The 13,720-nt window shown below is 45.2% G+C and overlaps 1 protein-coding gene across 3 annotated transcripts in view; it reads right to left on the reverse strand.

Annotated features, from left to right (window-relative positions):
- The window catches only part of MAST2 (microtubule associated serine/threonine kinase 2), a 344,273-nt gene extending 334,997 nt beyond the window's left edge, over window positions 1-9,276 (reverse strand). For all 3 annotated transcript variants that reach the window (XM_054036560.1, XM_054036559.1, XM_054036565.1), the window contains exon 1: window positions 8,962-9,276. In XM_054036560.1, the coding sequence (XP_053892535.1) occupies window positions 8,962-9,126 (165 nt within the window). In that variant the 5' untranslated portion in view covers window positions 9,127-9,276. The remainder of the gene's footprint in view (window positions 1-8,961) is intronic.
- Window positions 9,277-13,720: the final 4,444 nt, after the last annotated feature.

The raw sequence follows: 13,720 nt of genomic DNA on the forward strand, positions 1-13,720 counted from the left end.
GCCTATCTCGCAACTTTCACCTATATAGCAAATTCTCTCCGTTTTAAAATAAAAAGGTGGCAATAGTAGAAAAATTGAGCAATCTGGTCACTTGTGCTTAGATTTCAAAGTAAAAACCACTTTATTAATACCCAATATATAAGAAAAAGGATAGTCAAGATGTTCTGAAAACTACTGATGTTCCCTTTGTAATAGTCAAAATGAGATAATTCATCAATAAATTCTCATAAACAGCAATGCATTTCCCTTTATTACACATTACTTTGCCATCAGGACAGCGTTCAAGTGTGAATTAAAGAGTTTAACATTTCACTTGCCTTTGTTACTCTAGATTAGAGGAAGGCAAACTACGGCCCGCGGGACCGTCCTCCCCCGGCCCTTAAGCTCCCGGCCAGGGAGGCTAGCCCACAGCCCCTCTCCTGCTGTCCCCCCTCCCCCACAGCCTCAGCTCGCCGTGCCGCCAGCACTCTGGGCGGCGGGGCTGCGAGCTCCTGCTGGGCAGTGCGGCGGTGTGGCTGGCTCCAGCCAAGCAGCACGGCTGCCAATGCTGGTAAGGGGGTGGGGAGCGGGGGGGTTGGATAAGGCGCAGGGGATCCCAGGGGCAGTCAGGGGACAGGGAGCAGGGGGCAGTTCAATGGGGAGGAGGTTTGGGGGGGGCAGTCAGGGGATGGGGAACAGGGGGGTTGGATAGGGGTAGGGTCGTCCTGGGAGGGGGCAGTCAGGGGACAAGGCGCAGGGGAGGTTGGATAGGTCGGGAGTCCTGAGGGGGGCAGTCAGAGGGCAGGAAGTGGGAGGGGACGAATAGGGGACGGAGTCCAGGCTGTTTGGGAGGCCCTCCATACAGTTTCGAAACGCCGACGTGGCCCTCAGGCCAAAAAGTTTCTCCACCCCTGCTATAGATGATGCTCCTGCTTAAAAGTCTGTCTATTTGAAGAACAGAGTTTCCTGACCACAGATCTATTTTGACCAGGTGCATGTTATAGAAGTGAACAGTAAACTGAAAGAAAATTGCTCTCACTACTTCTTTTGAAAAATACAAACAACCTGATTAGTTTTAAGATAGCACTTGATAAATTTGTGAATGGGATTATATGATGTGGTTGCCTGCAACAGCAGAGGACTGGACTTCACCCAGGAGGTCCATTTTCAGTCTTGTGTCCTATGTTCCTATAAGCATTATGAAGCTTAAACACATTTCTAAAGTAAGCCAAGATCCTGCAAATTAATGAGTTATAGAAATGTCAATTAACAGGCTTTAATGTATCATCATGCAGACAATATTCTGTTAATTGAAGGAGAGACAGACCTGAATATATTTACATTAATTAGTCCTATTAATACTGTAATTTACATATATTTGTATCAGTATATATGTTCTCCACAAACAAAATACTCCAAAAGATGCTTAAGGGGAACACCTACCCACACAATGCTTATAACCAATTATGTTTCCAGTTAAAGTATCCTTTTAATCCTTATACCACTACACTAACCAACCATTTTCACTAACGACACCAAATCAAATACCTCTCCAACATGTACAGTAACATTTCTAAATTCAGCACAATCACACTACAGCACAATCTGATTTCATCAGCAAAAACAGACCTGCTCAACATCTTTGCACCAATGAACTGTGTCATGTGTACATCAGAAAACTAATGGCAAGTGCTTGCATTGCTATGCAAGAAAGCAAGTTGGAAAAGGAAAAAATAAAGTGCACATATATGTCATAATATCACCACATAATATTTTTTCTATACCTAAAGTCAGCATTCTAGATCCTGACATCAATCTGACCTGATGAGTGCACTGGCTCGCTGTTGCTCATCAGCAAAACAGGTGCAGCTTTACCCAACTTCTATAATAGAGGAGTTCTATCCAAGGAAGAAAATCATGGCCTCAGTTCAACAAGGTACCTACACACATCTAAATTTAAGCACATATGAGTCCTGTTCCCCTCTTCACTTCCTATTATCTTCTGCCAATGTTTTAAAGTTAAATTCACTGGCAGAAGTTAGTACAAAGGGAAAGCTCAAAGTTCTATAAGATATCCCTTCCTGTATGTCTAAAGTAGAACAGGTTTAAAAGGAGAAAATAATGTCCCTAATTTAACTGAATGATGAGATGGCAACTTTGTTTAACTGTTTAAGTTATTGAAGGACAATCTGTTTTGACCTCTGTCCTAAAAAGTTGGAAATCAATTCTTGAGTCCAAAAGAAGATAGTCTGAAGGATTACCTAGTCACATTAGGACACAGTCTGTCAGTACAAGGGTTTTCATCCTTGATAAATGTGCAAAAGTTCAGACTAAAATATTCCTGAAATCTCTTTCCACTGGATTCTACAAATAATTTAGATTCATTGTGTTAATATATTTATTAATGTTTTTCTAAAGATGTTGGGAGCACCTAATCCATCTGTTAAATTAATATCTTTCGGGACTTATAGGGGCCGTAGCTAAAGAGAAGACATCGCTTATGAGAACCAAGAAAACTTTCCACTTCATTATTTATGTTTATTTGTGACTGGACTTTCAAGCAATATCAAGAGTAAAAAAATACTCTAGGCAAGAGGAATCTGGTAACAGAACTCAAGTGTGTAACAAACTTGCTTGGATTAAGGCTTCTTTGTCTCAGATGTTTCACTTAGCACACTCTTTCCTGATGAGAGAGAAATGAAAAATTTGAGGAAAAGCCTTAACTGACTTGGCAGCAAGGACAGAAGCTGCTGCAAAGAAAAGAGAGCAATAATCCTATGGATTGCAATCAGACTCCAGCATCCTAATGAGCAGGTGTCCTAGTTTTCCCCATGATAAAAAACCAAATTCTCCAATGAAACGCTAAACTTTAGTTTCCCTAGCCACAATACATATAGGTATCAATTGAACACAATATTTTATTGATATATAGTGGAACCCCATTTATCTGAACTAATTGGGCCAGATCAGATCATCAAAAATTCAGATAATCCCGAGAGATTCAGCCAGGGTGGATAAAAATCAATGATTTAAAAAAAACATTTTAAATAAAAGCATTTTTTTTATTTAAATTGGATTTTTTGATAAAATGCTTTTTGAGGAAAAAAGCAATCTAAAAATAGTTTTAATTAAGATACATTTTAGCTCAAAGATATCTCATCATGGAATAGGGATTATAAATTCTAATTCTATAGTATGAGACAATATATTCATGTAATGTTTAAGAAAAGTTTTGTAAATGAGTTCCAATAGTTCATGGATTAGGGACTCAATCTTATGGGGTTCCAGGGGCTGCTGTATAGATTATTTCAGTTAATCTTTCTATCTACCCAATGCAACTCAGTACTCAGTCTAGAAGATGCCATCAGAGATGCTTAGTTTTGCAGTTCTCAAACTGTGGATTTGTGTCTCCCAGGAGCAGCACATGGCAGTGGGGGGGGGGGGGGAAACACAGCTGAACTGCAGGCAGCTGCTGCACAGGGAACTTAGGGGAGCGGGGAGCTGATATTGGGGCTGCCGGTCCAAACCTGGTTCCAAGCCCCTACCAACTAGCTGCAACGGACTGCTCTTCCTGCAAGCAGTAGAAAAGTAGGCGGCTGCCAAACGACATTAGAAGGGAGCATTACACAACTTTAAACGAGTATGTTCCCTAATTGATCAGCAACGTAACAACGAGACAACATTAACCGGGACGACTAAGTGACGAGTTATTGTACTAGCAATTTCTTAGTAGCTACATTTCCCAAAGATTCCATCCACACTGAGCATGCTCTAGGACTTTCCCTGCAATAGCAGCTCTGGGCTGCTGCGGGCGGGCTGTGCCAAGTCCTGGTCCAGGAACCTGAACTGACAGTAGGGAGAGAGCCTCTCCTGTGTACAGAAGGCACAGGCAATCTTAATTCTGGCATTCCCTAATTTTTGTGTGCTTGACTTTGCAACCTTAATGTTCTTTTAGCACACTTTTCTTGCATTTAATACCTAACTGTATTTGAAATGCATTATTTGTATCTAACAGACTAACTTCAAGGGGTAGGGACATTTTCCTGTTTTGTGTAATATCAAGAACACAGACAGCACTCAAATCATAATTAACATCTTGCCATTGCAAATACTGCTTTACACATCACTATTTTAATGGGCAATTGAGAAGACAGATTTTAAAAAGGTCCCTATTTTGCTTCTAGGCCCTGGTCCTCCAATCAGATCCAAGTGGATGGAACTTGCTACCTGCACAGTCCCACTGAACTCTGACATTCCAAAAAGGTCCAAGAGTCCATTCACAAGAACTAGATTGCAAGGATGGGGCCCCAATTACTTGACTCTGTTCCAATATATTCTTATTTTTCCAACCAGCAGTCTGACATGATTAAATGTGTTCGTAAAGGGCAAAGTCTCAAGAAAATTGGAGTCAAAATTTGACCTTCCTTAAAGAACATCATCTACATTGTAGAATGTATAGTTTTAAAATTTCAGCTGTCAAAATATTTGTACTTGAATATTAATTCTTCAAAAACTCAGACAATTACAAAGTCAGAAGGTCTACATGTAAGATTTTTTTTTTTAACAAGTAATGAAGTACGTGAACATCTTCTGTATGCTGCTTTGTCAGTGTGCCATAGACAGAGTAGAAAATGGATTTATCTTAAAAAGTTTCATCAAAATAACCCTTTTTCTACTTAGAAATACATGTTTGAGCCTTGCCAGCTTAAATGACATACACATTCATGTGCATTTTCCCCACCCTGAGGTAGGATCCTGCTCATGAAAGAGGCCTATCTATTATCTTTGTTACAGTAGTACCCCATGGCCTAAAATCAGAATTGGGGCTCAACTGTGCCACATGCTCCACAAATACATAACGCAACATTCTTTGCCCTAAAGATATTACAATCTAATTTAAGACATTACAAGTAACAGGGTAACAATAATAAGATCACACAGTTACATGGGTTAGCTAGTGCACAACTTGATTCCAAATTATTTTAATAAATATACGTGGCAGTTCTTGCCAGTATTACAACTTCCCACCCTTCTACACTCAAACTAGCAACCACACATAGCACCCAGCCACCAAGGTGGCATTAACAGTACCCTTCAGCACCATTCCATGTCCATTCATTAACATGGACTTCAAAAAATCCCTTCACCTACTCGTTAGCGGTGAGTGATAGGACCTACACCATCAATCTTATGCAGAATTTAAGATTTCATTAAAAGGTTTCCATTCCTTATTGTTGCAAAGATACCCTAAATAAGAACCAAATGTAAAGCAATGCAGATCTGTCTTTCTAAGTTCACAGATAGCTCTAGTGCAGCTCCTAACTCTTCCAAGCAACAAGACACTGGTTAGTTTTCCTATAACATGCCAAACTCTGAAACTGACTCAAGTATGGAGGTTACTCTTACTACTTTGGAAAGCAATTAGCATCAGCAAGAGCAGGCAAAGGCGAACTTAAATTTTATCAGGCATCCTCTGGCCAAAACCCAACACAAATACCCCCACCCCTATCCCTAAGCAGAGTTCAGGGGCAGCATGGTAATAAGAACTCCAGAAAATTCCCTCTTCCCAGCAGGTCAGTAGGCTCTGAGATTCTCATCAATATACCCGTGGAGCTTACAGATTGGTCCTCCGCTCTTGTTTCATATCACTCTATCAAAATGTAAGCCCTCCATTAGACTAACACAGGGATGGGCAAACTTTTTGGCCCAAGGGCCACATCTGGCTGGGGAAATTGTATGCAGGGCCATGAATGTAGGGCTGAGGCAGGGGGTTGGAGGTGCGGGAGAGAGTGCAGGGTGTGGGAGGGTGTGCGGAAGGGGGCTCAGGGCAGGAGGTTGGGGTGCAAGAGGGAGTGCAGAGTGTGGGAGGGGGTTCAGGACAGCGGGTTGAGGTACAGGAGGGGTGTGGCAGGGGGTTACGGGACTAAGGGCAGGGGGTTGGGTTGCGGGCTCTGGCCCGGCGCCGCTTACCTCGAGCGGATCCACGGTGGCAGCAGCAAGCAACAGGGCTAAGGCAGGCTCCCTACCTGCCCTGACCCCACGCCTCTCCTGGAAGTGGCCAGCATGTCCGGCAGTGGCTCCTGGGGGTGGGGTAGGTGGCTCCTCCGCGCCCTGCCCTCACCTGTGGGTACCAGCCCCGAAACTCCCATTGGCTGCAGCTCCCCATTCCCAGCCAATGGGAGCTGTGGGGAGGCGATGCCTACAGGCAAGGGCAGCGCACAGAGCCCTCTGCCCCCCACTCCTCTCCACCAGGGCCTGCAGGGAAGTGGTGCCGGCCGCTTCCAGGACCTGCATGAGGCCAGCGCAGGCAGGGAGCCTGCCTTAGCCCCACTGCGCCACAGGTCTGGCAATCCTGCAGGCCGGATTGAAAGACCTGACGGGCCAGAACCAGCCCGCAGGCCATAGTTTGCCTTCCCCTACTATAACAGTTTAACTAACTAAGCTTATTTTCTATAAAGCAGCTTAAATAGAGTTTCCTGTTTCTATATTTCAAAACAAAAATGATTAACATTAAATTAGTAAGATATTTCCAGTATCTCATTTCACAAACATAAAAAAACTCTTCTCAGTTTCAACATATCAAAACAATCTTAAAATGACAAGCAGTGATACATTCAACCAATAAAGTCAAAGGCCTACAGCAGGTAGATTTTTACAATCTATACTGGTGAAATTACTCTGAATACTAGTTGCAAAGATATCAACTAGAAGATGATTCTCAATACCGAATGCTATATTAGTATTCATGTTCCAAGTACACCTCTACCACGATATAACGCTGTCCTCGGGAGCCAAAAAATCTTACCGCGTTATAGGTGAAACTGCGTTATATCAAACTTGCTTTCATCCACTGTTGCGCGCAGCCCGCCCCCCCCCCGGAGCGTTGCTTTACCGCGTTATATCCAAATTTGTGTTATATCAGGTCGTGTTATATTGGGGTAGAGGTGTATTGTATAAACATTAACTTGTCTTCTCTCACCAGACACAACTGTTACTTAATCATTTAAGAATGCTTACGATCTATACCGAAGAAACACGGTCACCTCCAAAGAAAAGCTAGACACAGGATTTGCTTAGCTGACACGAAACGGAACCCAGAAAGTTCTGTTTTTAATATGACTCTCAAAATGGCCAAGTAAAATGATGCATTACTGCACCACAGCAGTCTGCATACTTCCTGTATCTTTTGCTACTCTATAAATAAATCAATGTCACTAAAAAGGTTGACCAGTCTTTCCAACATGCTAAATCTCATCTGCCATGTTCTGGGAGAAATGAGGAGAGAAAATTAAAATAAATAGTTATTTGTTAAATTGTGTTTAACTATGGCTAAACTAAAGCTTTTAGGACCTCTTGGTCTTCCTGCCCTTGTAATCATAGCAATCTCAAAATGTCTAATTTGTCATTTTGTTTTTAATTAGAAAAAAGTTACATTTAAGGGAAGAAAAAAACAAGCTGGGTTTGAAAAGCTGAAATGCTGACATGTCCTGAGTTTTCTGATTTTTAAACAATTTTACAAACTTTAGGTAACTATAATACAGAGGGTTAATTTTCTGGGCACAATAGAAATCACTTATATAAAGAACCAGGACAATAGAAACCAGTTCTACAGACATACCATAGACACTTTAATATTAATCTAGGGTAGGATCCTTCAATAAGGAGAACTATAATTATATTATTAATACTAGCAGTCAGCATGTTACACAAAGCTGGGTTCTGCTACATTCTTTTTTTCCCTCCACTCATACAGTGTAGCGTGGGCTCCGGGTGAAAGAGCCAGAATAACACTTTGCCATTTATTTGGTACTTTACACATTCAAAGCAGTCCAGACCGCGACTCAATTTTTGATTCACTAGTTTCTCTGGTACATTTTCGATCTTCCCTTGTTTCTTAAACCCTTTGCCTGTCAGGATGAATTTAATGTGACTAGGACGCACATAGGCCTGCGTTTTCAACAAATTCTGCTATGCCCATAATACCGCATCATGTGCCCCCTAAAACCAGCTTCTAGCCCGTGACCATGACGCACACTCCACCTCCCAGACTCATCAAACGCCATCAGAGCCATGCCAACCCCAGCGGCCACCTGCAACGTACTCTATATCCCACAAGGTCCCATGGTCACAACTCTCCCCATTCCAGCTCCCCTCTCGGAGCCCAGATGCACCCGCCTCTGACTGGCTGCCCCCTGGCACGCCACATCATGCCCCTTTCCCCGAGAAGGCTCAGCCACACAGCTGTGACGCTCGCCTCACCCACCACCTACCCGCCACTCAGGTGCATGCAGCCTCCCTCCCTCGGCATCCTGTCCCGTCTGCCCTACGATGCACCACCCCGGGCGCGCCCTGCTCCCTTCGCCCCATAATACACGCGTAGCCCCCGCCCCACCTGCCCCTTGACTCCGCCACAGCCCCCCCGCCCCACACACACACACCCCACACACTGACACACACACACACAGACACACACACCCCACACACAGACACACACACCCCACACACAGACACACACACCCCACACACTGACACACACACACCCACACACCCACACACCCACACACAGACACACACACCCCACACACAGACACACACACCCCACACACACACACCCACACACCCACACACTGACACACACACACCCACACACAGACACACACACCCCACACACTGACACACACACCCCACACACTGACACACACACCCCACACACTGACACACACACCCCACACACTGACACACACACCCCACACACTGACACACACACACCCACACACCCACACACTGACACACACACACCCACACACACACACACTGACACACACCCCCCACACACACACACACTGACACACACCCCCCACACACACACTGACACACACATCCACACACACACACACATAATGCAGCCCAGTCACACCTGCCCGGTGCCCCGCAACGCGCCCGCCCAGGGGCGGAAGGACCCCGGCGCGGTGCCCCCTTTACCTTCTCCGCCCTGCAGTCGGCGCCCGGGGCCCCGGCGTCCTGCGGCTCCCTCCTGCCGCCCGCCGCGGGGGCAGCTCTCCTCTCGGCGGCGGCCGCCCGGCCGGGCTCCCTCCTGGGGGGCGGCGGGGGCCCCACTTTGTCCCCCCGGCAGCGGCCCTTCTTCATGGCGGCGGCGGCTCCTCAGCGGCGGCGGAGCGGGGGCCCCCGCGGCGCGCAGCCGGCCATGGCCGGGGTGAGTCACGGAGAGCCGGGCCGGCGACGCCTCCTGTCAGGGCGGCCGCGGCGCGGAACGAGCGCGGCGCCAAGCGGCTGCTGCAGCGGCACCGCCCCCTTGCCCTGCTCTCGCGAGAGGCCGGTAGCGCCCCGAGCGGCGGGCGGGAGGGCGAGCCGGTGCGCGAGACGGAGGGCGGGGGGCGCGGCGCGAGGCGGGCGCGAAGGGGGCGGTAACGAGCGCGCGCGACACAGGGACAAGCGAAGGGGGGAGGGGCGCAAGCCAGGATGGGACCGCGCACAATGAAGGGAGGGGGCAGTAGCCACCGCCCTCTGGCCCAGGCTACCTCAGAGCCAGCCCTCAGTGTCGCCAGCAGCACCCCCCCAGGCCCCTGGCCCCAGTCCTGTCAGGGCAGGGCATAGGCTAAGGGCAACTGGGCCAGGAGCCAGCCCAGCCATGCCGTTAGCTGGCTACCTTGTGCCTAGGGCCAGTTGCCCACATCATGGAAAAACAAGGGAATGGGGGGGATACCATGCCAGTCAGCGACTGACCAAACAGCGCAGCCAGTGTTGGACCAGCACTCGACAGCATGGCACCTGGGCAACTCTCACAAGCACCAGCCTTGTGCAACAGAATCTGAGCGTTCATTACGAAAAAGGGGTGGTCTCCCGCTGTTTTTTGGAGCAAGGGAAACCTCAGAAACATGCATAAAGTGTAACGAAAGTAGCAACATCTGCTGGCATCTAGAACAATAGGTCTGAGAGATCTGAACTGCCTCATTCACCTTAACTCACATGCCCAGTGATGATAAATTTAAGTATCGATATTATTAGCTATTTCATTACTCAGGAAAGGATGTAACAAAGAAGAGGGGATCATAACAGCTGTACCATCCACTGTGAATGTAGTCTTGTAACACCATCAGTAGGTGGGCCTATGGGAGATACCACCACCTTTTAGAGTAACAGCCGTGTTAGTCTGTATCCGCAAAAAGAAGAACATGAGTACTTGTGGCACCTTAGAGACTAACAAATTTATTAGAGCATAAGCTTTCGTGGACTACAGCCCACTTCTTCGGATGCCCACCTTTTAAAATCTCAAGAAGGAGCCATGCTCAAGGAGTCTAACAGGGCCCAGTCTGATTGAGGGGAAACCAAGACCCAGGAGTCCAGCAAAGTCCCTGGGCATATTCAAATGCCACTGAAGGGCAGCCAAGATCCAGGAGCCCAGTGGAGCAGACACATAATCATATATTTTGAACAGCTGTACAATCTACTATGAGTAGTCTCTTATTTTGGTAACTTGTATGGACATAGTTTACGGTGTGGGTGGAATTTGGAAAAGTACCACCTTTTTTTTAACCCCTGCCAAACAATAACCGAATAATAAAACAACAGGAGCAATTTTGTCCTATTATACCTAGCCCCTTACACGTATGGGTAGATATTAGTACCCCATTCATCTGTAGACAACTCCAAGTAATTTGTAAGAATATGCAGATCAGGAATTTGCAAAAAAAACAGAGAGACAAGCAACAGTTGTCCAACCACATTTTATAGCCCAGTGTTTCCTTACAGAAAGACACAAACAGGGAACAAATGAAAATGGAGTTCACCATCTCTCTACTGGAAAAAATGAACTGTACTGATTCATTCTCAAGAAATAACCGGACCATATCCTTAACTCTTCATCTCCTGTCTCATCTGAGCTAGTCATAGCCATGTAAGCCTGTAAACACTTTGCCTTTAAATATTAACGGAATTTTGAGGCTATAATATGCCTGTTTCTGGAGTGATACGCAGAAAAAGCAGCCTTCAAAGTTGGTCTATTTTCTATGTTGCCATGCTCAAATCAGGATGCATTCCATTGCTGTGGAAAATAGTTCTTTCTTCCGCTTTGCCTTGCTGAAAATGTTTGTATGTCTTTGGCCTGGAGACATAGATGTTATAAATTCTCTCTTTTTTTAATAGAAACAGCAGCAGAATAAATGTTTTAATGATTTATTGATGTAAATGAGTGGGAGCTTTTTAAAATTATTCTTGAGAATGTTTAAATTCTCGTTGAAAGTTATTCCATTTTAATGATGGATTAGTGACAGCAATCCCTTTTAATCATAATTGTATAAGATTAAGATAAGACAGTCATTTTAGAAATTCCCATCTGGGAATCCTGTCCTCAGCAACCATAAATGAAGCACATTCCTGTAGTCTTGAGTTGTCTGTGTTAATATTAGTCTATTAGGATGGTATGATGCCTGTTCATAAATCAGTTGGATCCTTGCCCTAGAGCAGGGTGGCCAACCTATGGCTCCAGAGCCACATGCAGCTCTTCAGAAGTTAACATGTGGCTCCTTGTATATGGACCGACTCCAGGGCTGGAGCTACAGGTGCCAACTGTCCAATGTGGCAGGGGGTGCTCACTGCTCAACCCCTTCCCATGCTCTCCTCTGAGCCTGCCATGCCCTCACTCCTCTCCCTCTCCCCTAGAGTCTCCTGCATGCCACAAAACAGCTGATTGGGAGGTGCAGGGAGGCGCTGATCAGCCGGGCTGCTGGTGGGTGGGAGGCACTGGGAGCGGGGGGCGGAGAGCTGATGAGAGGCTGCTGATGTACTACTGTGGCTCTTTGGCAATGTACATTGGTAAATTCTGGCTTCTTCTCAGGCTCAGGTTGGCCACCCCTGCCCTAGCGCATAGGTGCCAGTCAGTTATGAGTTTAGCGAAGCAGCCTGTAGGACACTTTTAACGGCCACCTCTTCTGAAAAAATCTCCTCTTGATTCAATGTGATTCCTTATACTTGATCACACCTATCCATTTAATGTGCCAACAAAGAATACTTGACTGGAGGAGAAAAGGAAGACACAATGTTTATGAAGGCTTCTGGCTGTTGAATATTTCTATCTGCCTTGGATCACACTGACAGTGACCCTTAGGCAGACTTTTATAATTTATTTACCACCTATAAAGAAAGGTGGGACGACTTACTCAAGACCAGGTAATGAACAATTTGTTAAGATTTGATTCTCCTAGCTCACATAAAATAATACAAATTATGAATAATAATAATGAATAATAATGCTTAAAAGTATTTTATCTCTTCAAATACTGTACAATGAGTCACATTGTCTTACATATCTAATAGGAGAATACCCGTTATAAGTGGGCAGTTGTATAACAGGTTAAAATAAGAGTGGGTGGGTAAATACACAGTTTGTGTGATACCCAGGTTTGCAGTATTTAACCAAATTTCTCCTGGTATATTCCATAACATCGAAAAGAAATAGAGAGGGAAGAATTAATAAATATATATTCTCTACTCCATTCAAGCTGACTCAGATGGAGTGGAAATGGGGGACCACAGGGAGCAGGTTGTGGCTTCCTAATTCAGGGTCACTTGGTCCCAGATCAAGTTAGCATACTCAGCTTTGCTGTGCCAAGCCCTCTCCCTTCCCTGCTCTCTCCATTCCATGTTGTCCCCATACTGCGTCTACCGAACACCCCCAGCATGCCCCACTTCCTTTTACACTGCAGACCGGGGATGGCTGGTGATAGAGAGCTCCCCTACACAGGAAAAATTCTCCACTGGCCTTCTTCAGCTACTTTAAAGGCATTTTGTATGGCCTTAGAAGACCACAGAATCCAGCCTAATATACTTCCAAAATGTACCAATGCTTAACATTTTCAGAAAGGAAAGGACACACATCAATCCCGAGCTTTTTATGACTCTTGGACACATTGCTATGGTACAAATGACTGGATCTGGAATGGAAATATTCAGCATGGAGAAACCATTAGATTCATAAACCTCATTATTAAAACAGAAATGAATAATTAAAACTAAATATCAGAGGGGTAGCCGTGTTAGTCTGAATCTGTAAAAAGCAACAGAGGGTCCTGTGGCACCTGAAGAAGTGAGGTTCTTACCCACGAAAGCTTATGCTCCCAATACTTCTGTTAGTCGTAAAGGTGCCACAGGACCCTCTGTTGCTTAAAACTAAATAGTATATGCTAGAATGATGCTAAACTTGTGCGAAGTCTGAGGACAAAATCAAGTATTTTCACTGATACTTTAACTTTACCATTAATACCAGATTTAAAGCAATAACTAAAACAAAAATTAGAGAGCTGATAAGTTGGCTCACTGTTTCCAGAGCAGAAGGTGCTGCTACCAAACAAATATATTACTGAGGCTTGTCACTTAACATTCTATTCATACTATGTACATGATCTTCATTCTCAACATTGCTACTCTGAGCTGGATGAAATGGCTCTAGCTTTTATGTATGCTAAGCCATCTTGTTCTTTCTATAAGTGGCCCAGTTCCAATGGTATTCACATAGAAGTTTTGGTCTTGACACTGGAATACTAAATGTTGACAGCTGGCATCATGTCATCATCTCTGACTGAAGACGGTGCAATTATTTTGGGGCAGATTGTCCTATATACAAGAAAGACCCACTGAGGGGACAAGAAACTATAGACCCTGTGCTACCACAATGCGTCTTGGCCATCCAGCCAATCTGGCCTCTGTGACAGTACTCTTCAAGATT

The sequence above is a fragment of the Malaclemys terrapin genome, chromosome 8 (genome assembly GCF_027887155.1).
Source record: "Malaclemys terrapin pileata isolate rMalTer1 chromosome 8, rMalTer1.hap1, whole genome shotgun sequence".
Lineage (NCBI taxonomy): Eukaryota > Metazoa > Chordata > Testudines > Emydidae > Malaclemys > Malaclemys terrapin.